Source organism: Microcaecilia unicolor, chromosome 11, assembly GCF_901765095.1.
Source record: "Microcaecilia unicolor chromosome 11, aMicUni1.1, whole genome shotgun sequence".
In the NCBI taxonomy this organism is placed as follows: domain Eukaryota; kingdom Metazoa; phylum Chordata; class Amphibia; order Gymnophiona; family Siphonopidae; genus Microcaecilia; species Microcaecilia unicolor.
Window position 1 is genome coordinate 81253005 of NC_044041.1, and position 24730 is coordinate 81277734.

At 43.2% G+C, this 24730-nt stretch overlaps 1 protein-coding gene across 2 annotated transcripts in view; it reads right to left on the reverse strand.

The window, feature by feature from the left end:
* Nucleotides 1-1813: 1813 nt before the first annotated feature.
* Nucleotides 1814-24730, reverse strand: part of LOC115480436 (GRAM domain-containing protein 2B-like) — a 53633-nt gene continuing 30716 nt past the window's right edge. The window contains exons 4-13 of one of the 2 annotated variants that reach the window (XM_030219106.1): nucleotides 23224-23293; nucleotides 17949-18052; nucleotides 16215-16313; nucleotides 15619-15690; nucleotides 14051-14122; nucleotides 13839-13902; nucleotides 13048-13125; nucleotides 10950-11049; nucleotides 9253-9357; nucleotides 1814-3178 (exon numbers count right to left, since the gene is read on the reverse strand). In XM_030219106.1, coding sequence (XP_030074966.1) covers nucleotides 9261-9357; nucleotides 10950-11049; nucleotides 13048-13125; nucleotides 13839-13902; nucleotides 14051-14122; nucleotides 15619-15690; nucleotides 16215-16313; nucleotides 17949-18052; nucleotides 23224-23293 — 756 coding nt within the window. In that variant the 3' untranslated portion in view covers nucleotides 1814-3178; nucleotides 9253-9260. The remainder of the gene's footprint in view (nucleotides 3179-9252; nucleotides 9358-10949; nucleotides 11050-13047; nucleotides 13126-13838; nucleotides 13903-14050; nucleotides 14123-15618; nucleotides 15691-16214; nucleotides 16314-17948; nucleotides 18053-23223; nucleotides 23294-24730) is intronic. The other variant, XM_030219107.1, reaches the window with a different exon arrangement.

Below are 24730 nucleotides of genomic sequence, written 5' to 3' on the forward strand. Positions count from 1 at the left end.
GGTTTCCCTCCTGAAACTGGGCAGCTTGTGAGCCCTGCATAACTAACAGTGGTCTTTACAATGTATCACTTGGTTTCTAAGAGTTATGTGCTGTAATGACTGTTTCAAGTCATTCTTAAGCAACCAAAGGACCAGCATATGCAAAGATGCCATGTTACACAGTTCCAGGCTGGAGATTTTTTTTTTAGCCAGTGCTGGATTTCTGATCACACCCTTGTTGCATTATGGGACTTGCAGCACTGATTTAAATGGGCAGGATCAGGCACTACAAATCCCACACTGCTTTTGGATGCAAATTCAAACCCAAGACTGGACAAACAGTCTCCAGCCTGCAACTGGGTAATGTGGCATCTCTGCACATGTTTGAATTCAGTAATTTAATGCAAAACGAGAGTGGAAGTGAAAGCTTATGCAGAGATCTTGTAGCACTTTCAACTTTGACCCTACTGAAAGCCTCCTCACCTTTATTTAATCAAAGTAATGTTATAATAGGCTAAGAGCTAGGCCTGTGCTCCTTTTCCATCTTGCCCTCCCCTCCTCCCTATGCTGTAAATTTTGGTGCCTTCAGATAGGATGGATTGTTGCAGCTTCAGTGTTGTGTGTGTGTTTTTTCGTTAACCTAACTTGCTAAAATCCTAATTTCACAGAGGCAGTGGTGGCTACCTTAGCACTGGAAGGAAGGACAATGGCCTGTTCAGAGAGAGAGAGAGTGCCTGCTATTCACACACATAGCTAACCTCTGAAAGAAAACAGAACTTTATAACAGATTTAAAGAGTTTTATTAATGTATTTATTTATAAAAATCTTCCCATTGCAGTCAGCTTTACAATCAATGTTTAGCATCAAGTATAAAAAAATAAGGACCCTCTTGAGGTGTTTTCTTTTCTTTCCCAACAATTCAATTTGCTTTTTCAGAGCTTTAGCCATTGCTGGTAGCAGTTGGGAGGGGGGAGGAGAAAATGGGGCTGGGGGAGATGGATTTGAGCTCTCACTGGTCCAATCGTTTTGAGCTGTGATATATTTATTTTCAAATTTCTGTTCTGCACCAATCCGCTCAGTATAAGAGCATAGGGAGAAGCTGGAGCCTGAATTCCTTCGAATAACTAGCTGTACCACATGAAAGATGGGCTGTAGCTTACTCCCATTGTGGTTATCTCATGCTATTTCCAGATGAGGTAGTGTTAACCCTAAATTCTTATAACACACACTGAATTACTTAAACCCATAATTTGAGGGTTTGAATGCAAAAAGAACATTCCTGACATGACATCAATGCATGGGGCAGTTGTATGTTCAATACACATTGAACCTAGAGTCTGGGAGAGGGAAATATCTTGTAGTTACTATAACCCTAGGCAGACTGGCAAAGGTGACCTCTGAGAGCTTAAGTCTATCACCTATGTGCTGATCTACAGCATCTCCTGCCACCTGTGGATAGTCTAGTGCTTTACTACCCTTGTAAAAGAGAGAGAGAGGGAAGGCAGAAGCCATTGCTGTAAGAAATAAAAATAAAAAAAAATCCAAAATGCACATAGAATTAAACTGGCATGGTGCCTCTTCATTTTTATCAATAAGAAATCAGAGAAAATATTTTGTCACTTACTAAATAATTAAACTCTGGAATTCATTGCAGAGAATGTGGTAAAAGCAGTGAGCTTAGTAGGGTTTAAAAAAGGTTTTGATACTTTCCTAAAAGAAAATCTATAAGCCATTATTAAGATGGATTTGGGAAAATCCACTGTCTATTCTGGAATAAGCAGCATAAAATCTGTTTTGCTGTTCTGGGTTCGTGCCAGGAACTTATGACCTGGATTGGAAACAGGATACTAGACTTGATGGACCTTCAGTCTGTCCTAGTATGGCAATGGTTATGTTTTATGTTCTTAAAAATGATACTGCACAGTCAAAGTAGATGAGGAAGATCAGGCTGAAATTTTTCTACACTGACACTGCAAAGTACTGATCATCCTCTAGCAACTGACTTCAACCCCTGAGTTCTCCCATTGGGGAGGGCATAGTAACGTAAGACAGACACAATGTTGGCACTACATGAGATATCATTCCAGGAACGTCACCATGAGCCATTATATCTTACTAACGCAAGCCATTTTCTCAGCCCCAAACCCAGAGACTTTTGCAGAAAAATTATACAAGAGGTTAGAGAGCAAGCCTGAAGTTTTCCCACCCCATCAGAGATGTACCATGTGGTCTTGAAAAACCTTTGGAAAGTCCTGGGATGGCACAGGATAGAATTAAACATAATTTAAATTAAATAACAGTACATTAAAGTGCTGTGATAAATAGTTTAGGATAAAAAATGTTTTACAATATACATACATACATATAAATTTAAAAATATATATTCATCTTGATTGTAGATGTGAAGTTACAACTCCTGTTAACGCTCAAATCTGCAATTCATGTGATCAGAAAAAGGACCGACAGCTTTACCTTTAAGGATTGCAGGGCTGGTGGCGTTCCTGCTGCTCTAACAGATTTGTATTGAACAGCCTAACTGGAAATCCAGGACTGAACACTGGCTAAAGCTGACTGCTTCTTGAAAAAAAACAGAAGCCAAGATGTAATGGCTCAGCAGCCCATAACAAATCAAGGGATCTGCTGGGGCTATTTTATTTTCATCTGAATAAGTCCTGGGTCATGCTAGGGTTCAACAGACCAATACCTTTGGAAGTAAACTATAGGTATAAGCTGTGAAAGGCAATAAAAGAAATCACCACGTTACATGCTATTCCCTCTGAAGTACAATGTGCAGTGGTAATTTTGTTTAAAAAGAAAAAAAAAAAAAGCCTCCCAGCAGGAGTTTAGAAGGATTTTAGGGCTGCAGCCTGGCATGACCTGGCAGAAAACCAGCATTTGTAATCTAGATTTTGCTCCCTAATTAAACGACCTTCATGCTACTTCAAACTAAGGTCCTCATGCTCCCATGCCTACCCTCCAGTTCTTAAAAGGTAAAGTCCATCAATCTTTCACATCAGTTACAGTACTACACCAATATATATATATATAAATAGTATGAATCTGTGCTTGTAAGTAGGATGGTCCACATCGTTGGCTCCCACTGGGATACTTCTTCACAGTTTTCCAGTCACCTCTGTCCAGCAGAGTGTGGCCTCACGAAACAAAAGACCTTGCAGAATTCCATTGCAGCTCTTGGCACCTGCAAAGGGATCACAGCACAGACTATGAACTACAGAAATCAAACCAATTAAATGTTAACACCTCTTTCTGGTTACACATTGGAGCATGTGCTTTTGAATGCAACACCCCAGCAAAGGTGCTGTTTTCAGGGGCTAAAACAGCTGTGATCTGAAGTTTTCAGCTAGTGTCAGGATGCCTTTTTTTAGAGCTTAATTAACACATAGGAAAATATGAACTAGCAAACAGGTGATATTTGCATAAGAAATGATGAAAGAGGCAGTGCCCAGCAATAGTCTGACCTCTCCTTGAGCATGCTGCTTCTGTTCCAGGGGTAGCCAACAACTAGGGATAGATAGGTAGTCAAGATATGTGCAATGAATATGCATGAGATATATTTGCATACAACAGAGGCAGGGTTAGGAAGGGTCTCTCTTCTGAATCACTGTAGATATCCTGAAAAGTCTACTTGCTATGGAGGACTAAGGCAATTCCCTTGGTACTGGCTGGAAAAGAGTCCCAGACTTTGGAAGTTTTTAGGGAAAGAGCTTTTTTTTTTTTCAAAACACTAGACTTAGATTCCGCTTAGCATCCTACTAGGCTCTTTATGATCAAATCTATGCATTGAGTTGTTTTATGAAATGCATTTTAATATATTTATTTAAAACATTTATATTCTGCTCAATCCTCAGTTGAAGTGGGTTGCAAAAAAAACCCACAAAAAAAACAGACAATTGTTAAAAAAAATAGCGCATTTAAAATAAGACTTGCATATAATCATGCAATAAAATTTATGAACAATTATCTCAAACAAATGATATATAAAATTATGGTGGTGATTATAGAAAGTCTATTCTTGTTTTAGGTGTCTGAAAACAGGCAGGTAGAGGATCACATTGCATTGACATCAAAATCCTGATATTATAAAGCCAGTATCTGAATGTCTAAAACTGCTTAATGTCCTTATGGCAAGAGGATGTGGTCTAGGCATGTTTTGGGCAGGACTAGGGAAGGGTCAAAATATGGATGTCCAGCTCTGATCTCAGAGGGGGAAGGGATGTCTATGTCTAAAAAGTTGGAGGTCCATATTTAGACCTGATGCTCAGCACGTCCAGGTTACAGAAAGGTGCTCTGACTGGTGATTAAGGCAAGTCACCTCCCGAATTTCTCAGTGGTTGCTCTCCTCCTCCATACTCCGAATGTGAAACTGGCAAGGGATACCAAGCTCAGTGGCAGCTTCAGGAACTATAGGCATTCTTAATAGCCTTCCATGCACATCTGGTTAGCGCAGTGACTGAGAACCTAGGGACCCAGGTTCAAATCCCACTTCAGCTTTTTGTGTGCGTTTTAATTGTGAGCCTTCCAGGGACAGAAAAATACTTACTGTATTTGAATGTATAAGAAACCTGCAAGCCTGAAGGCTTTTGAAGTGGTTTACATTCAGGAGTAGCAAAACAGGAGCTGAACCTCTACATACATTCAGGTACAGTAGGTATTTTTCTGTCCCTGGAGGGCTCACAATTAAAAAAACAAATCCCACGACTAGCTAAAGTAGGATTCAAACCTGGATCCCTGGTTCTTAGCCCACTGCTTTAACCATTAGGCTACTCCCTCTGCTTCCCATGGACATCAATGTGGCCATTGTATATCATGGATGTTCCTGTGCTGCCACAAAAACAAAATTCTGACGTTTCAGTTTGTAAAAATTCGATATCACCGTTCATACGTGATTATACACACTTGAACATCCATATTCTGAGTAGGATGTATTTTCTAAAACGCCGCTCAATATATTGTAAGCCACTTGTGGTTTTCATAAGGGATTGAAAAGGATGCATATAAATGCAAGATTAGGGATTTCGTAACTGGGATCTTTTCAGGGCTGGCAAGGGTCAATCAGGGCTGTTGTCAGGAGCTGAGTGCAACACTGTCCTTTTGAGTCAGTAAGGGGTCCTTTTACCAAGCTGTGGAAAAAAGAACCCTGCTCTAGCGGCAGGGCTGTTTTTCCCACGTGCCAGGGCCCTTTTTAGCGCCGCGGGTAAAAAAGCCCCCAGACACGCATGGCCATATGGCGGTGAGCAATGAGGGCTCCTGCGCTAACCAGGCAGTAACTGGGAAGCGCACTGATGCCTGATTACCGCTGGCTTATTGCCATGCAAGCCATTTCCAGAGGTTTTCTTTTTCTCCCAGAAATGGCACGGACTCAGGGCGGGACTACCGCTAGCAGCCGCATTGGGCTGGCGGTAGTCCCGGAAGAGCGAGTGGTAAGCCCGCATTGGAATACCGCCGCTCTGTAAAAGGGCCCCTCTGTGAGTGTGCAAGCCCATAAAAGAAGGGGAGGTATGAAAAGTAACCCTCATTCTTGATGCTCTTTTGTCCACCAATTGCCCTTGTATCATGACATGCTGAAGAAGAGCAGGCTGCTTGGGACCTGGATTTCCAAACGTTCTAGGCTCAAAACAGTTTGTTCTCCCTAAATTACTTTCGATCTGGCAATGAGCTGGGGGAGGCATTATGCCAAAACAAGGGCTATCTGAAGTGCCTACCACGATGTTTGATAGGCTCAGGAAAAGCTTTACCTGTGCTTTTTAAAGTCTCACAGCTTGTATATGATACAGATATTTATGTATTTATTTGTTACATTTGTACCCCACATTATCCCACCTATTTGCAGGCTCAATGTGGCTTACATAATACCATAAGGTGATAGCTACCTACGGTGAAGAAACAAATACAGAGTGAGGTTAATTTTCAATGAAATAGGTATGCACAGACACATTAGGGAATCATAGAGAGGGAAGTTATGTAAAGTTCATAGTGTTCATTACAAGTTTAGGTATCTTTATGTTGCTGGGTTCAGGTCAGTGGGATATGCCTTTTCGAACAGGTTGGTCTTTAGTGATTTCCGGAAGTTGAGGTGGTCGTACGTAGTTTTCACGGCTTTTGGAATTGCATTCCAGAGTTGTGTGCTTATATATGAGAAACTGGATCCATGAATAGATTTGTACTTGAGTCCTTTGCAGCTAGGGTGGCGGAGATTTAAGTAAGTACGTGATGATCTGATATCACATATCAGACACACTGACTCCTGAAGAAGGCATCTTCTTGCTGAAACATGGCTCAGTGTTGAGTTTGTTTGTACTTTAGTATCTAATACGTTGCCTTACAACCTACCTCTGGACTATATTTGTTATTGAGTTGGCCATTGTCTCTTCCCTACTCTTTTGATTCTTGTGGTTTTGGTAATGACATATTATACATGTAGAGACATACATAAGGAGGGCGTTGGTACGTTATCTGTACAAGTGATGGTGTGTGTGCTCACGCCGGCTGTCTGACTGTACAGGAGGAGTCTCTGACGGCCTTTCCAAATATGTGGAAAAACCAGAATTCCCATTTCAAAAATAACATCTTTTTTTCTTCATAAACCTACTTTACCAAGGCAGAGAGGACAGAAAAGAATAGCTGTGCGATGGGTGGTGCTGAGGCTGCCTTAATAGAGAATTACCATACAGAAACTATACTTGAATCACCCATCTCATCATGAGGCTGTGCTTCTGGAAAGAATTCCTGTTTTAAAAATTAGTCCTTCTAATGTACAATTGTAGGGAGGGGAGGGGAGGGGAGGGAGGAATTCTATAAATGGTGCTCCAAATTCGCTGCTGGAAAAAAAAATCAGTGCTAAAAGCGATTCTATAAAACCCTTTATCGACTCATGCTAGTGCCGATTTCTGTCCCTAACATTAGGTGCCAGACTTACATCTGCTGAAACTTGGTGTAAATGCTGGTGCTCAAGTTAAGGGGGCTGAAATTGTATTCTATAATTATGCAGGCCAGGGGCGTAGCCACGGGTGGGCCTGGGTGGGCCTAGGCCCACCCAGTTTGGGTTCAGGCCCACCCAGCAGTGGAGCACCTTCGTCAGAAGTACACCTGTTCTTCTTCCAGACGAGCCAAGAAACCTAAGGCAGCAGACCTCGCCCCCTGCACTTGTCCCTCACCCTCCGATTGGTGCAGCGAGCAGCCTATGCTAATACGCTCGGACATTCTTGCACCTGCCTGGCGGCAGCGTCGCAAGCCGCTCTCAGACTCAGCGCGTGGTGGAATGTGAAGGGGTGAAGACGAGGCGCGCGCGCTGCCCCGGAACAGAGGATGCCCCGCTCTCTCCTGGTGAAGAAGCTGGCGAGGAGCCACCGGGTCCCCAACTATGATCGGCTGGAAACCGAGAAAGGTAAACAGAGGGAGAGTCGCAAAGTTGGGCTCAGCAGCTGCAGCCTCTCCCCAGGAGCCTCCTTAGCATTTCTCGAGGGGACGGGGTAGGACCTCGGGCTTGTCTGGCAAAACTGTGGGGACTTTCCCCCCCTCTTGGGAGCGAACTTTTCAGAATGATTGGGGGGTGCCCACCCAGTTTGGGCTCAGGCCCACCCAGAATACTGTGTCTGGCTATGCTACTGATGCAGGCAACTTTTCAGAATGCCCCTGACACACCTATGGCCACACCCCCTTTTGAGTTATGTACTAGCAGAGTTAGGCGCCATGCCTTATAGAATAGCGCATAGCCAGATGCGTGTGTAAATTTTCATGAGCGCCAACTTTGATAATTGGTTGTTAGCACCCAATTATTCATCGTTAAGAGCTCATTACTCAATTAAGTTGCACGCAAAGCACATACTAAATCTGGGGTTTGTGTCCAGGCAGTTTTTCTTCCTGTGCCTTTGGACCTCTAGCTTAATCAGAATTGGCCTCTGTTGAGCTAAAGAACCATAGGCCACCTTCATTCACAACCACCTAGTGCGTTCCCCTTAAATTTGGTTGGCTCTTCTGAACACAGGCCTCAACCAAGGCCGACAAGCTCCCTCCAAAACCCAGACCCTAAGTTTGGCCGCTAATTTGAGACTGTTGAGGGGGCAGTGAGTGTTGCCTCTGCAGAATCTCAGCCCTTGTCCTGCTGTTCTAACTCAGAGCGTCTTTATTGTGTGTCTTGTCCAGCTGTCTTAAGCAGCCTGTGAGCTGTGAAGAGCAAGAGACTGTCCATTATGGGGGTAACTTTATAAGGATTTTATTTGTGCATATATGCACATGTAAAAGGCCTCTAATAAAATTATCCCCCACGTAAGAGAATGTATGATGACATGTAGGCGTGTACTTTTATATAACACTGGTCTGGGCATATTTGGGGTGCAGTTTGAGTGGAGCAGAGGTGGAGCTACATGCATAATTAATGTGCATACATTTTACCTGCAATTTCAGCAGCTTTCAAACTGGAATTCTATAATGACATATATGTACTACTACTACTACTCATCATCATTTTTATAGTGCTACTAGACGTACGCAGTGCTGTACACATTATATGCAGGTACTTTGTCCCTAGAGGGCTCACAATCTAAGTTTTTGTACCTGGGGCAATGGAGGATTAAGTGACTTGCCCAAGGTCATGGGTCTTAGTTATCAAATGGACTACCAGTAAGATGGGTTATTTTTAGCACACGTCCATTTTATGCAATGAGACCTAATTATTAATAACAGCAGTTAACGGTAGCCCACATTTCTAACTCCCCCCCTCCTTTGTGTCTTTATAAGTTAGGTTTAAAGCAGATCCCTGCTTGACTTCCTTCCCTAGGCAAATTGTTATAAAATGATCCTTCACGTGTCTCTGAACAGTGCTGTTATATCTGGTATGTGCTTTACAAATGATTAGCAGTAATACATCCCTGGCCAGCGGGAACCAGGCCCAGGTCCTTCACATGGCAGTGCATAGCATGTGCCATGGAGTTGGCCCCTAATATTGTTTCATTGACACTCAGATTTATTTATGTTTTTTAATTCCCATTTCACAATGAGGCAAATTGTGAGAATTTGCTTTCACTTCTAATATTTATAGTTTGATGTGTGATATAGAAGGAAATAATCTTCTTACAGGTGTGACACATCGATTTTTTTTTTTGGGGGGGGGGGGAACGACATCATAAGAATTATGCAAAGAGCTGTTCAGACTAATAAAGAAGGGACTGTGGTCTGAGAATCTCATCTAGGTCATTCTGGATGCTGAGAAACCTTGCCTGTGGTGAGTAAGAAAGATGGACAACAGGGACTCACCTGTTCCATCAGCTATCTGGCCAGGCACCCATCGAGGTCAGCTGCTGTTCCAGTTCTACGATCCTCAGGCCAATGTACCCAGAGGACACAAGCAGAAGGACCACCCTGAAACAGAAGCAGATGAAAACCGTAAGGTTAGGTGAGCCAACAGCCCTTGAATCTTGAGTTAAACCCAACCTCTATACCTAAAGGCCAGCCAATGTGTATCTGAATGCTACAAGAAAGTAATAAATCAAACTGTGAGCAGAGCTCACTCTTTCAGCCAATGACTAAGCAGTAAACATTATACCTTAAAGGGAAGTCTACGCTACCCCCCTATTCAGACAACAAGTATCATAATAACTGCCAGCCATAAGTCATTACAGCTCAGTCTATCCCAATACCAATGACAAACACACAAATATAATCCCATAAGCCTTTTATGCAGACACTAAAGACTAGAGGGTCCTTTTACTAAGGTGCGCTGAAAAATGGTCTGCAGTAGTGTAGACGTGTGTTTTGGGCGCGCACAGAATTATTTTTCAGCACACCTACAAAATGCCCTTTTTTTTTTTTGCAGAAAACGGATGTGCAGCAAAATGAAAATTGCCACGTATCCATTTTGGGTCTGAGACCTTACCGCCAGCCACTGACCTAGTGGTAAAGAATCCAGGTGGGAATGACCTACGCGCATCAAATGCCGCTTGGCGATTGTCATTACATGCGCCCGAAAATAAAAAAATATTTTTCAGACGTATCGGACACGCGCCAAAAATGAAATTACCGCAAGAGCCACTTGGTAGTCAGGCAGTAACTCCATTTTGGTGCGTGTAGACGCTTACGCGGCTTAGTAAAAGGGCCCCTAGATTTGGAATAACCAAGAAGAAATAAGAAAACAGACATTTTAATTTTGGCTCTTAGAGCAGGGATTTTGTGGTGGGAGAAATCCAGATGTACAGAGGGAGAATCAGAAGTGTGAGCCAGGGGCATAGCCAGACATCGGCGGGAGGGGGGTCCAGAGCCCAAGGTGAGGGGGGCACATTTTAGCCCCCCCCCCCCCGGTGCCGCCACCACCACCACCACCAACAACTTTGACCCCCCCCCTGCTGACAACCCTCTTGACCCCCCCTCCCACCGCCAACCCTCCCCCGCTGTCGCCTACCTTTGCTGGCGGGGGACCCCAACCCCCGCCAGCCGAGGTCCTCTTCTTCCTTCGTTCTGAGTCTGAAGTCCTGACGTCAGACACAGAAACAGAACAAAGGAAGAAGAGGACCTCGGCTGGCGGGGGTTGGGGTCCCCCGCCAGCAAAGGTAGGCGGCGGCGGGAGGGGGGGGTCGAGAGGGTCATCGGTAGGGGGGTCCAGGGCCAAATCTACGGGGGCCCAGGCCCCCGTGGCCCCACGTAGCTACGCCCCTGGTGTGAGCTGCTTGCTTGGGAAGGATGCAGTGATCCTTTGGAACTGTCAAGGAAATACACTTGAAGAATATAAGAAGGTGACCAAACAAACCCATGTGCATTATTCTTTCCAGTTGTCAGTCATACATTTCTGACAGACTGCGGTTCTGAAGCTCACATTGGCTGGTCTTACCTATCTCTATTGGAACCTAATCTGATATACACTTGCCATATTAACAGAGTCATTGATAGCCCCAGAGCATGTAAAGAGGTACTGGCACTAAACAGTCACCAACACCCTACCCACTCCCTGCCCAACTCACAGCAAGAGGTAGATTATAAGGAGGACATTGATGGTGCTAATTTCTCGCCACCTGGATTGTATGGCTGTTTTTGGTCTTGCTTTGTTCTTCCAGGATTCTCCTGCACACAGATAGGGAGAAACAGGAGTCAACATGGGTAAACTTCACTATAGAGGGTCACTTTGGGGAGCCAGGCAATTCCATAATTCTAGGTACTCGTATTTATGTGGCCCTTATGTACATAAATGTGTAGAATACTAGTTCTAACAATATAACACCCAATCCTAATAAGATCTCAAGGGGTGAAAAACATTCATTACTTCACTAAACCTCAGTGGCAACTTTTTTTTCATATAGACTACTCGGTCTATAACCCGCCTCCTCATCGGTTTAGTGACTATATCTTAAAATATTGTCCAACCTATTGTATATCCTTTCACCATGAAACATATTACTTAAATTGTTCATATGAAAACATCTAAATCCCAACTTATCTTTTCTTAATACTTTCAAGCAGACCCGCCACCAACATGGGCTGTGTTTAGCCGTTGGCGGTGTCATGGAGCGGTCCTAAGAATACAGTGCTGTAGACAGCTCCCTGACATGGGCGAGGCTCCCAGTTACATGTGTAACTTACAGAACATTTAAAGTTACGCACATCCCTGCTGCATTTAGGTGCCTGCAGTTACACCAGGTCCATGGCTAGTACAACTGGAATTCATTGCCAGAGAATGTGGTAAAAGCAGTTAACTTAATGGGTTTTAAAAAAAGGTTTGGCTAACTTCCTACAAGAAAAGTCCATAAGCCATTATTAAGATGGACTTGGGGAAAATCTACTACTTATTTTTAGGATAAGCAGCATAAAATGTATTGTATTGTTTTGAGATCTTGCCAGGTACTTGTAACCTGGATTGGCCACTGTTGGAAACGGGATGCTGGGTTTGATGGACCTTCGGTCTGTCCCAGTATGGCAACACTTATGTAAGTGTTAGCACGCCAATTAGCTAGTATTTTATAATACTGGGTGCCCTGTTGCTGTTAAAGAATATAGGCTCCTATCACACAGCCTCAGGCCACCTAAATGGACGAGCCCAGTTGCAGAACTGCCCCCATTATGTTTGAATGATGTGCTATTTGTGCTTAGAAAAATTAAATTGGACAACAATGAGTAGAGATACAGACAGTGATGTCATTCTTGTTTTGCAAAATTTGTAGAGAAGGTTTGGTTACTATCAACGACCTCTTTTGCATTTTTTTAATTGTGGGTGAGTAGGGATCTGTAAACCTACTTTTCTCTGGAAAATCCAGACTATTAATACCAATTAGATTCAGGTTAAAAATATGACTTCAGCCTGGAGACATCTCATCATTTTATGCAAAAACAAAGTGTAAAAAACAAAAGGTGCAGCAGAAATCTGCTGACACGTTCCGTTCCACAGTCTTGTTCTTTTTTTTTCCCTTCTCTAACTGGAGCAAGCCCCTTTGGGATTATTGACAGATTTGATTAGGATTTCACTTCTGGGCCAGGACTCTGCAGAACCGGGGCTGAGGATGCTATGGGAAGCAGCGTCTACAGTCCCTGAAATGGAGGTAGCCAAAATAATCATGCAATGGCAACATATACTGACCCATGACTGCAGGATCTCAGGAGAAGCCTTAGTGCATGGCACCCAGCAATGGAAGTAGGGAAGGAGGGGGAGGGGGGGAAGAAACCATAGGGTAGTTGTGAATGATTGCACATGGTGCCAGTTTCAATTGACCTGGAAGCCCAAAGGAGCAGGTAGGGCACAGAAAGGGCAGCCAAGATCCCCTACCTGTTCCTTTGACCGGGGGGGGGGGGGGCAAGATTTCCCAGGCCTGGCCTCCAAGGAGGACCGGCGCCAGAAGGTTCTGCTCCCTCAGTCTGCCTGTTGAGACCTGGGTGATTGCGTTAACATGATAACCTGGGTCCCGGCACACAAGAGCAGGAGAGTGACAGACCGAGGGAGGAGCAGATGCAGGAAGGTAAGGGGGTGGGGCAGTCCGAGTGGGGGAGTGGCGGTGGTTGCGGCAGCCCTGCTCTAGGCCCGGCTCTGTCTCTTGGCGGCCCTGGGCACAGACTGAAATCAGAGGCACTCACCCTTACTCTGCACTTCTGGTGAAGAGCCAGCCACCTGGTTTCCACCCTTAATTCTGTTTATCACTTGACTTGCACCATCTAATCAGAAGCAAACACAAAAGAAAGTATTGTGTTTTGTTGCTGTCATATGGGATGAGATGTGTATAAGGTCTATGTCTTTCTATAATCTATCCAGAGATGAGCATATAACCAGTATGTGAAAACTAGTTCTATGTGTTTCCATATCTGTCTGTGCGTACACAAGCATAGACTTGTATATTTGTTTGCTCTTCTAAATAATTCTCTGTTTGCATGCAATGATTTGACACTGGCCTTTATGTTTCTGGGTGTACAAAAAAGTGAATTGGCTTCTTTAGAAACAGAAACAAAAGATAAACACCAAAAATGTCCAAAGTAAAATTCCAAGATTTATTAGTAGCAAACCCACCCGATGTGGCCACATTTCACCTAAAAAGGCAGCATCAGAAGTCAGTGGATATTTATGAACTCAAAGTATATGCATCTTCAAAATGTAAATGTCAAAAAACTATGAAAAACCTATCTTACAGCTCCTGTGCAAAGGAGGAAAAATCCCTCGTCAATGAGACTTGTAGCAAAGGTGGGTTTTCTACTAATGAATCTTGGAATTTTACTTTTGGACGTTTTTTTTTTTTGTGTGTCTTTTGTGTGTCTTTTGCTTCGATCACTAGCGGTTTAGCACCTACATCTTTGGTTATGTAAAGTGCATTGGCCATGTCAGCTCAAAGATCTTTTCACAATATCTGGCTAAACTATGCATTATTCTGCCTTACCTGGGACATCTGGGAAGCGACACACTTCATCAGACTTCTGCTCTAGGTCCGACAGGCTGGAATTCTAAAATATTAAAATACATTAGTGATCAGCCTATCACATTTACTTTGGCAAAGGAACTCTTGCAGACCCTCTGGAAAAACTGTTTGGCTAGGGCTGGAATCTTGCACCACTTTCCTCCCTATCCCATCACAATAGCCCACCTTCTTACCAAAGTCTTCTTGCAATGCTCAGAGCTGGTGTCACCTGCAGAGACTAAGGGACTGCTGCTTGTGCTTCCATCCTGCATCAACAGAAAGAACATCCTAAACTCAGAGGAGGACTCCAGGGAGCACGTAAAGATTGCATTAAAGACCTTTCTATTTCAAGAGACAAAAAATAACACTAGATAGAATGATGGATTGGTGATATATTTTTGTCTAATTGTGAAGGTTCATAACTATGTTATTTATTTCTTTGTTACATTTGTATCCCACATTTTCCCACGTATTTGCAGGCTCAATGTGGCTTACATACTACCGTAGAGGCGATCGCCAGTATCGGGTTTGAACAAATACAAAGTGAGGTTGTGGTAAAGTTAGTTCTTATGTGAGTCATAAGGAGGAAGAGTTATGTCCAGTATGAGCTTTGGTTTTGTTGTGTTGCTGGGTTAAGGCAATTATGTGTAATTGATTGTTATGTCCTGATGTACTGCTTTTATTGAATTGTTATTTTAATTTTTATATTTTATTTTCTTATATGTTGTATGTTTATTTTTTTCTTAAGCTGTGTACGTAATTATGTACTCTGCCTAGAATTGGAAAGATAGAGCGGAAAATAAAATATTGAAATAAATAAATAACTGGCTTCATCACACAAGTCTGGCTTAGTGAACCAATACTGTGGCTCAGTATGGCGTATTTTATATTCCTAGTTTAGAGGAACTGGGAGTATCTGTGTAGGCAGATGAATATAACATTTATCATTTACACTACTGGATATACACAGCACTGGACAATGGTGATTAGTGCTCAGATACAATAAGACCCTGTCCAAAACAGCTCACAGTCTAAGGGGGCAATTCTACAAAGTGGCACCTAAAAGGTAGGTGCGACAAAGAAGCCTGCATAGGACCAGTGCTATAAGGGCATTAAGGGGCACCCCAACCATTAGGCCATAAGCCAGTATCAAAGCAGATCTTGGGAAAGTGATCTCTGGAGTTAAGTATCATGAAGTCTTGCTACTTTTGGAGATTCTACCAGGTACTTGCAATCTGTATTGGCCAGAGTTAACAGGATACTGGGCTAGATGGACCTTTGATCTGGCTCAGTATAGTAATTCTTATGAAAGCATTTTCAATATACCTGAGAGGGTAGCAGAAGAGATGGTCCAAGGATACACAGACAAACACAGCAAAAAAAAAAAAGTAATAATTTGTCACAAGACCCAGAGGAAAATCTCTTCCCAAACAAATGCAAATGCTTAAGCGTGATTAAAACATGGGTAGTCAGATCAGTAGAAGAGCGTTTTGTATGTGCAAAATCAAAAGCGTCTTCAAATGCTGAAACATGCGGCAGAAACCAGCTTAAGCATTTGCAATTGTGTTGTGGGAAGAGTTTTTTCTTTGGCTATGTTGTCAAGTGCCTTGAACATTATTGACCCGATGCAGGCGTATTTATGCCGAAACACGGCCCGTGTCGGGTCGAATTATTAAAGGCATTTTGATTGTCCCACTCTTGAAGATCCTTGTGTGCTTCTATTTTTGCAATATACCTGAGAGACATCTGAAATCAGGTTTACCTGGAGATGGCTGCACAGGGAACTCACCACCTGATAGGCTGCTTCCCTGTTCCGGAGTGATCCAAACAGGTACTGTGAGAAGAAAGAAGGGCCAAAGGTCAAGTCAATGTTCTTGAGACGAGCAATGTTGAATTATTTCAATGCATGCAGCCTGTGGAAGATGTACACACCCCCTGTTACCTACCACTGATTCTCATGGTCTGTTTTCACTTCTCTAAACTCCAAAAATCTATAGATCAAACTAATGCAATAGAAGCTGGTGCATAGGCAGCTCTTTCTGCACTAGAATATTTGAGGAAAAGGCATTTTTTAGAGTAAAGGGAAAATGCGGAAAGTTCATTTTGTGAGGACTTGACTGTACAGGAATCAATTTAGAACAGGCTGTGTAGTGAATGCAGCTGACATATATGCATCCATATACATATATGGGTGTGATTTTAGAAATATAGAACGGGATCAAATCAGGACTAGCCCAGCCTGTGCCTTATGGAGCTTGCTGATGAATCTTATCTAGGCTAGACTGGGCTAGAAGCTGGTTTAAAGGCCCATCTCTCCAGTGAGAGCATGAGGCCTGGTGCTGCTGTCCGAGTTCTCACCTTCTCGCCCTCAATGGTCTTGATGCTCAGAGCATTGGGTACTAGACGTGCAGTGTTGGCTTTCTTAAGGACGGCTACCGAAGTGACAGGAATCTGCGTCTGCTCAAAAGAGAAAATCTGTTTGAGATTTGAAGTTTATTCTGTTCCTTTCCTCTCCTACTTCTCAACAGACAGTAAAGGCAACTTTAGTTAAACTTATTTTGGTTTATAGATTTGCATTTAATCACTCACCTTTTCAAATAAGCTCAAGGTAAGTTACCATAGCTCCAAGTCCCAGAAGGCTTACAACTGAGGCTCTTTTTTATATCACAGATAAAAGTAAGAGTACCATGGAATGTTCTCAGGCATCCTGTGGTAACTCCAAAATCTGCGCACAATAACCGTGTGGTAAAAAATATTTCCAAATTTTTTTTGTTGTTGTTTAGGAAGGCATGTCAGGGGCAGAGAATGAGGATTCCTGTGCTAACCAGTTAGTGCTTCTACATTACCACACACTAACTGGTTAGCACAGCGATAATGTGTGAGCCATTACAGCCTACAAAATGAGTGGCAGTTAAGTGCTCACTCGGTAATCTTTAAAAATCACTGCGCGCTAATGGCAACATCAGTGCATGGCCATTAATGCAAAAAACAGAAAATAGGCCATTTTATGGCTAAAGTAAAAATGGCCTTAGCACATGGGAAAGACCTGTGTAAGGCCAGTTTTTACCGCATCTTTGCAAAACTCCTTATTTACTAATTGGCATAATGTATTTATAAGCATTAATGCATGCCCCAAGATTAATGGGGCCTATTTAACAACCGAGCCCATCACTTGTAGTAACATGCATTAAAGTACATTAATCTCTAATGCAGGCTAGTAAATGAGGTTCTAAATTTGTACCTGAGACAATGGTGGTACAACAAGCATCAATGAGAGAAACAGGGTTTGAACCTGCCTTGTAGCCTGCTTCTCTAGCCATTGGGCTACTTCTCTGCTCCAACACATTTATAAGCTTTATTCCAGTGGCACACTTGAAGTATGGCTACGCCTTGAATCAGTGATGTGTAATTGCCAGAGAATGTGGTAAAAGCAATTAGCTTAGCAGGGTTTTAAAAAGTTTGGATAATTTTCTAAAAGTCCATAAGCCATTACTGAGATGGGCTTGGGAAAATCCACTGCTTATTTCTAAGATAAGCAGCATAAAATCCTCTTTAACTATTCTGGGATTGGCCACTGTTGGAAACATGATACTGGGCTTGATGAACCTTTGGTCTGTCCCAGTATGGTAACGCTTATGTTCTATTGTTCTATAACACCATGCTGCCCAAGGTAGTGGGGGAACCTCAGAGCTCCAATCAGGAAGCAGGGGAAGGGATGGGGTATATGTGGAAATTGAGGGGCTTCTGGGGCAGGACAGACAAACAGATGAACAGTCTGTCTTAATAGGCACCAAAAGATAACCAATAACTATGGTTGGCAAAATGGCAAGTTTTATATCAGACTAATGCAATTTAATCAGGATCATTTCAGGAAGACACTATTATTCATTTGATTGGAGCCTTATCAGTTATATAGGTATTTGTGTGATCATTAATCATAGCTGATAATTAAGAACAGTGATCATGATTGGAAATGGATCATTTTCCCCCAAGCATGATGGGCACTGTCCAAAGCACAGCTGAATTGAACCGCATCATTGAATTAATCATTATAATTGTGATTAGCAGTTCACAACAGTGTCAAATGCTCACCTTAATCTCCTTGCGCAGCATGCTACAAAAAAAGCAGATGAAATTTGGGGAGATGTAGAGACGACCCTGGTAGAGAACTTCCTTTTGCCATGCACAAGAGAAAGCTAGAGGAGGAAAGGAAAGAGAAGGCAGGGTCAAGGTCAGTGACCATGCTAGCAACAACATAAGAATGTCATGTGACCTGAAAGGAAAGAAGTTAATTTAATTTTAATTGAATCGAATCATTTCTAGTCTTCCTTTACTACACAGTAGTTCAAAGTAGATTAGAATATAAAAGAAATAATCACATATCATTGAATAAACTGACTTACAAAATTACTATGCAATAAACATTAAAAAATCAATTATAAAAATTCAAATAAATTTAAACAAATATAAAAACATGGTAGTCACATGACATGTGGAGGGGCATTTTCAATATGATGTTTAAGTCCAACTTTGGACGTTTTGCTAAAAACATCCAAAATTCAAGTGGGGAATATAGCCATTTTCGAAAAAAAGAAAAAGATAGATGTATTTCTGCTTTGAAAATGGCTATTTGCTAGATGTTTTTGTGCTCTGTGTGTGTACATTTTTAGTCCATTAAAAAAAAAAAGAAACCCCAAGTGAGAAATGCACAAAATCAAGCCATTGGGATGTAGGAGGAGCCAGCATTCTTTGTTGACTTACCACACAGATATCTCAGGAGAGCAATGGGGCACCCTAGGGAGCACTGCAATGGACTTCAAATAAAAGCTCCTAGGTATTCCCTTATTTTGTCTGTTGAGTCCCCCAAAACCCAACCGTACACCACTACAATAGCTCTTATGGGTGAATGGGGCACCTATATGTGGGTACAGTGGGTTTCTGGTGAATTTTGGAGGGCTCACAGTTTCCCCCTACAAGTATAACAGGTAGGGAGAGGTATGGGCCTGGTTTTACCTGTCTACAGTGCACTGCACCCACCACTATACTACTCCAGGGATCGGCTTGCTGCTCTAATGGACCGGAGTATAACATCTGAGGCTGGCATAGAGGCTGGGAGTGGGAGGGGGTTAGTGATCACTGGGAGAGTAAGGGGAGGTCATTCCTGATTCCCTCCAGTGGTCATTTAGGGCACTTTTTTATGGCTTATACAGACCAAAATGTCCAATTTATAGCCCTGGATATTTGTTTTGTTCCATTATGGCAGAATAACATCCAAGTGTCTGGAACGCCCAGATCCTGCCCTTAACACGCCTCTGACATGCCTCCTTGTGATTTGAATGCACTTCTGACAGACCTCATAGAAAAATGTCTAAAATTGGTTTTGAAAATACCAATTTGGATGTTTTTGTGAGAAAAACATCCAGATTCAGATTTATGCCACTTTTTGGACATTTTGCTCTTTTGAAAATGAGCCCCAAAGTTATTTCAGATGGAACACGCGTTCCTGTCCATACATTAGACCTTTTTTTTTGCCCTCTGGACAATGTAAGAGCTACCACAGTGACTTGGTTTGATCTATCTCTTACCCAATTTTCCCTTGAAGGCATTGATTCTGTGAATGAGGTTAATAAATGTACTAAAAAAGGATCTGCCCAAGACGTATGACTGACCTGGCTAGGTCGATGTCAAAAATTGGGGAGAGTTTTAGGCACAATATTTTGTCTACACCAGTGGTTTCCAAACTGTGTGGTGCAGCACCCCACCTCCTTCCCGCTGCCACCGAAGCTCCTACTGCTGCTTCTCTAGATGAGCAGCAGCAACGGCAAAACAAGCTGCAGCCACCGAGGTAGGACTCTCTATACACGTGGCCAACGGTCCTGCCCGCAGCCATGTGAAGGAACAGCCTTGCCTTGTGGTGGCTGTATCTTACTTTGCCGCTGCTGCTGGTATAGAAAAGTGGCAGGGATGGGTGTGTATGGGGGAAGAGGGACAGAGGAGGCAGACGCTGGATTAGGGTAGAAACAGAGAGGGGGCTTAAGCTGGATGGAAGGGGAGAGAGAGAGGCTAGAGAATGCATGGAAGTGGGGAGAGAGGGAGAGCAGAGGCTGGATGGAAGGGGGGATAGAAAGAGGGCAGATGCTGGATGGAAAGGGGGAGGAGAAGGAGGGCATGCATGGGAATGCAGGTGTCGGTGGCTGAAGCGTACAACTGATTTGGTGTGCAAGCAGCATGGAGCTTGGGCCTCAGACCTCTTCGGCTGGCGGAGCTTGGGTATCCCTGCTAGCAAAGGTAGGATTCAACACTGTTGGTGGGGAGGGGGAGACCTGAGAGGACTGTGTAGCATAGGGGTGCCTTGACCTGAAAAAGTTTGAGAACCACTAGCTTAGCAAAGTTTTAAAAAGGTTTGGACGGCTTCCTAAAAGAAAAGGCTATAATAGACCATTATTAAAATGGACTTGGGGAAAATCCACTGCTCATTTCTGGGATAAGCAGCATAAAATGTGTTGTGCATTTTTGGGATCTTGCCAAGTACTTGTGACCTGGATCGGTCACTGTTGGAAACAGGATGCTGGGCTTAGTGGACCTTTGGTCTGTCCCAGTATGGCAATACTTATGTACACTCTGGTGAAGGGGTGCAACTGAAATTTGGGAGATGGTTTAAATTTGGTAGTCCCATGAAAGACCCAACTAGTGAGTATAGCAAAATGTGCTCTGGGGTTTTTCGCAGAAGTGAGATTACTGAAAGAGCAAGGAGGAAGTTTAGACATAATGTGGAAGAAATCTCATTTTGAGGCAGATAAACAGCTATGCAAGTCTTACACTGTGACATACGTGTAAGTCAGCTATTGCACTGGTTAAAAGAGACAGAAATGATTTTTCTTTAACAGTTTCTTCTGCTCAAGAGAACCTTATCAGGAGATAAAAAAAAACTGACTCTATCTCCCTTATCAAATGCTAGACAATGTGCTGGATCTTGATTGTAATAACTGATGGCATATTTTGAAGATAAGATTACAACTATTTACAAACCTATGGAAAAATAGAAGGGTGTAGAATCTACAGACAGGCCTAGAGTGCTGGCTAGATCATCCAAAATGGATGCATGAGGGACAGATTTCAAACTTGCTGGTTAAAAAACAGTAATCTGCCTCATGAATCCATGCCCTTCCTGGCTAGTGAAGCTTTCTGAGGGCTGGGGGGGTGATGGATAGGGGACACCTTTTCGCTGATTTACACAACTTGTTAACATATCTCTGGTAGAAACAAAACAAAAAAATGCTATTTTCATTTATTAAAATGCATAGGCCATAATGAGGTGTGTTTTCAAAGTACTTACCCCCCCCCCCCCCCCCCCCGTTTACTAAACTGCACTAGCAGCTGCCGTGCGTTAATGCTGACACAGCTGTGTCGGCATTGCCGCTTGTGGCTTAGTGACTGGGGGGAGGAGGGTTAGACTTACAGGCTTATTTTCGAAAGAGAAGGGCGCCCATCTTTCGACACAAATCAGGAGATGGGCATCCTTCTCTCAGGGTCGCCCAAATCGGCATAATCAAAAGCTGATTTTGGCCGTCCCCAACTGCTTCCCATCTCGGGGACGACCAAAATTCCCGGGGGGCGTGTTGGAGGCGTAGCGAAGGCGGGACTGGGGCGTGCCTAACAGATGGGCATCCTTGAGCGATAATGGAAAAAAGAAGGGTGTCCCTGAGGAGCACTTGGGCGACTTTACTTGGTCCATTTTTTCTTACGACCAAGCCTCAAAAAGGTGCCCGAACTGACCAGATGACCACCGGAGGGAATCGGGGATGACCTCCCCTGACTTCCCCCAGTGGTCACTAACCCCCTCCCACCCTGAAAAAAACAACTTCAAAAACTTTTTTTGCCAGCCTGAAATGTAATACTCAGGTCCATCGCAGCAGTATGCAGATCCCTGGGGGGGGGAGGTATATGTGTGTCAGTGGAGGCGTAGCGAAGGCATGGATGTCCTTCTTTCAAACATTTTGGAGGTCCTGAACTGTGCCCCCCCACAGGGACGGCCAAATTTCAAGGGAGTGACGTGGAGTGGAGGAGTGGCCTAGTGGTTAGAGCACTGGTCTTGCAGTCCAGAGGTGGCCAGTTCAAATCCCACTGCTGCTACTTGTGATCCAAAATCCAAATAAATAAAGGGGATGTCAGAGGCATAGCAAAGGCATAAATGTCCTTCTCACAGGAACATCCACATTTTGGACGTCCTCAACTGCCATCGCAGGGACGGAGGCATAGCAAAGGACGTCCTTCACCCATACTCTAAAAAAAAAAAAAAAAAAAAGACGTCTCTGACGAGCACTTGGACGTTTTCACCTGGACTTGTGTTTTTCTAAGGTTGTAGACGGCTATTATACACGCAGCTTGTCTGCATGTATGAAGCCATCTTTGGCATGCGCAGAGCAGCCACACATAATGCTTGGCTGCTCTGCACTGGCTTCCCCTCCTTAGGAAGGAAATCGTGTGCAAATGAGCTAACAGCGAGCAGCTCATTTGCATGTGATGCCCGTTCCTTTCTGAATCGCTAAGGGATCGGTAAGGGAAGGGCTTTTTCCGTTCAGTTAGTGCATCTGGCTGAAGGTAAGGGATATGCACCTGGGAGCAATTTGTGAAGTCCACTGCAGTGCCCCCTAGGGTGCCCGGTTGGTGTCCTGGCATGTCAGGGGGACCAGTGCACTACGAATGCTGGCTCCTCCCACAACCAAATGGCTTGGATTTGGTAGTTTCTGAGATGGGCATCCTCGCTTTCCATTATCGCTGAAAATCAGAAACGACCAAGTCCTGGGGACAACCATCTCTGCTGGGGATGACCATCTCTAAGGTCGACCTAAATTTGCTGATTTGGGAGTCCCTGACTGTATTATCGAAACGAAAGATGGACGCCCATCTTGTTTCGATAATACGGGTTTCCCCGCCCCTTGCTGGGACGTCCCCAGGAAAACTTGGGCATCCCTTTCGATTATGCTCCTCCTAGTAACCTATGGAATTGTAAGTCTAAGTGCTTTGAAAATGAGCTCCGTAGTGTCATAATAGTTTGTAAATTAAAATTTTTTTTCATTGAATCCCAATATTCATGACAGGTATAGACCAGAATCAAACATTTTATATCTATTTAACATTTTTGGATAAAGTGATTCAGGCGGCAATAGAATAAATCATTTGCAGTTGGGATATCTTACGTTGCAAGATAGGTGTGTGGGTTTTTTTTTTTTTTTTAGATTTTTAAAAATGTATAACCAAAGACAATTTGTTGTTTTCTTTTTTTTTTTTTCCTTTTACATTCCACCTTAAGCATTTGTTGGAAAAGTGTGACATATATTTTAGAATCACATTAAACTAAACTTACAATCAATCAGGTTCTCCTCTTCAGGTACCTCTTTGAAGACCTTATGAAAGGTAACATTGTGCTTTGGCAACTGGGAAAATAAAAAAGAATGCGAAGATAGGGAGAAGGAAGGAAGGAAGGAAGGGAAAACATGAGAGAATGGAAAAGGGGAAAAAGGATGTGAAATAGAAGCGATAGAGAAAGGGAGAGACAGGGGAAAGTGAACAGAAGAAAAGAGGAGACAGAGAGACATGCATTAAATTTGAGTCCTTCATTTCGTGTGAATCTGAGTTTCTATCTTTTCTTAGATTTATATATATTTACTAGAATAAAAATGAGTTATCATGCAGAGAAGTTCCTGAAACATAACACTTCCACCCACACACAAGCAGCTTGGAAAGGGCTCTGTGCTGTGCCATGCCTGAGGTGCCTACTTCAAGATAAAGTTCCAGCAAACTGAAAGGTGTTGAAAGCAGATTTTACAGAACATTTGGTGGCTCAGAGGGCTTCTTTTCACCTATTTCCCACCCCTGTCAAACCTAAAGTTTATTGAGGCCATAATTCTCTGGCCCAGATGGGAGAAGTTAATTGCTTCCTAGTATCGCTACTGGTTAGTCAAATCCTCTGTGGATTACATCAGCCAGAAGAATATGAGATCCAGGAAAGGGAATGAGTGTTCAATTAGGTGATTCTGTATAACATAAACCTTCCTAGAGGTGTCATTGATAAATGACATGGCTACCCTGGACAATTTTCAAAAGCTATTTTGAGGGACACTTTGCAACACTTGGGGATGAGGGAAGGCTGCTTGTCATAAAGCCTCCCCCACCTCTTGAAAATTCTGACATTTTTTCACACCAAATTATAAGAGACTCTCCTTCCAAGGACAGGACACTCAACCACATTAATCCCAGTACTGGTATCGCATGGTGATTTACAGATAGAGGGTCCTGTTGCTTTGGGGCTTTTTTCAAGACCACAGGCAGGCAAATGGGGTGGGTTACTAGGACCTATCAATATTTGTTTAAAATAGTTGATTTATGCTAAATTTGTGTTTACATGTGTTATTCTGTAGCACTATTTTCATCATGATCATGAGACTGGAAAAAGTGGGTTACAAACCCACACAAATACATTTTGGCCTCCTGTTTCAGAGAATTCTGGTGAGTTTCCAACAGGAAGTTTTTTGAAGCAGGAGTTGGACTGACTCACCTTTTCCTTATGACCTAGAGGCAGACGCTCACCCTATCAGGCAAGTTCAGATTTGTGTGCTAGGCTACAGCTGTTCTCCCCTGTTCACACTCTTCTTACTCAAGTGACCTGCCCAAGCAGTCAGTGGCAGCAACAGGAACTGAATGTTGTTGTTTTTTCATTCATGGCCCACTGCTCTACTCAACAGGCCACATCATCTTCTAGAGAAGACTGTTAGTTTGCTTTATTCTGCCTCACCCACACTAACCATCACAGTCAAAAGGGATTACTTAGAATACTCAAATCTAGACTAAAGAAACCAGTGGTCAGAAGACTG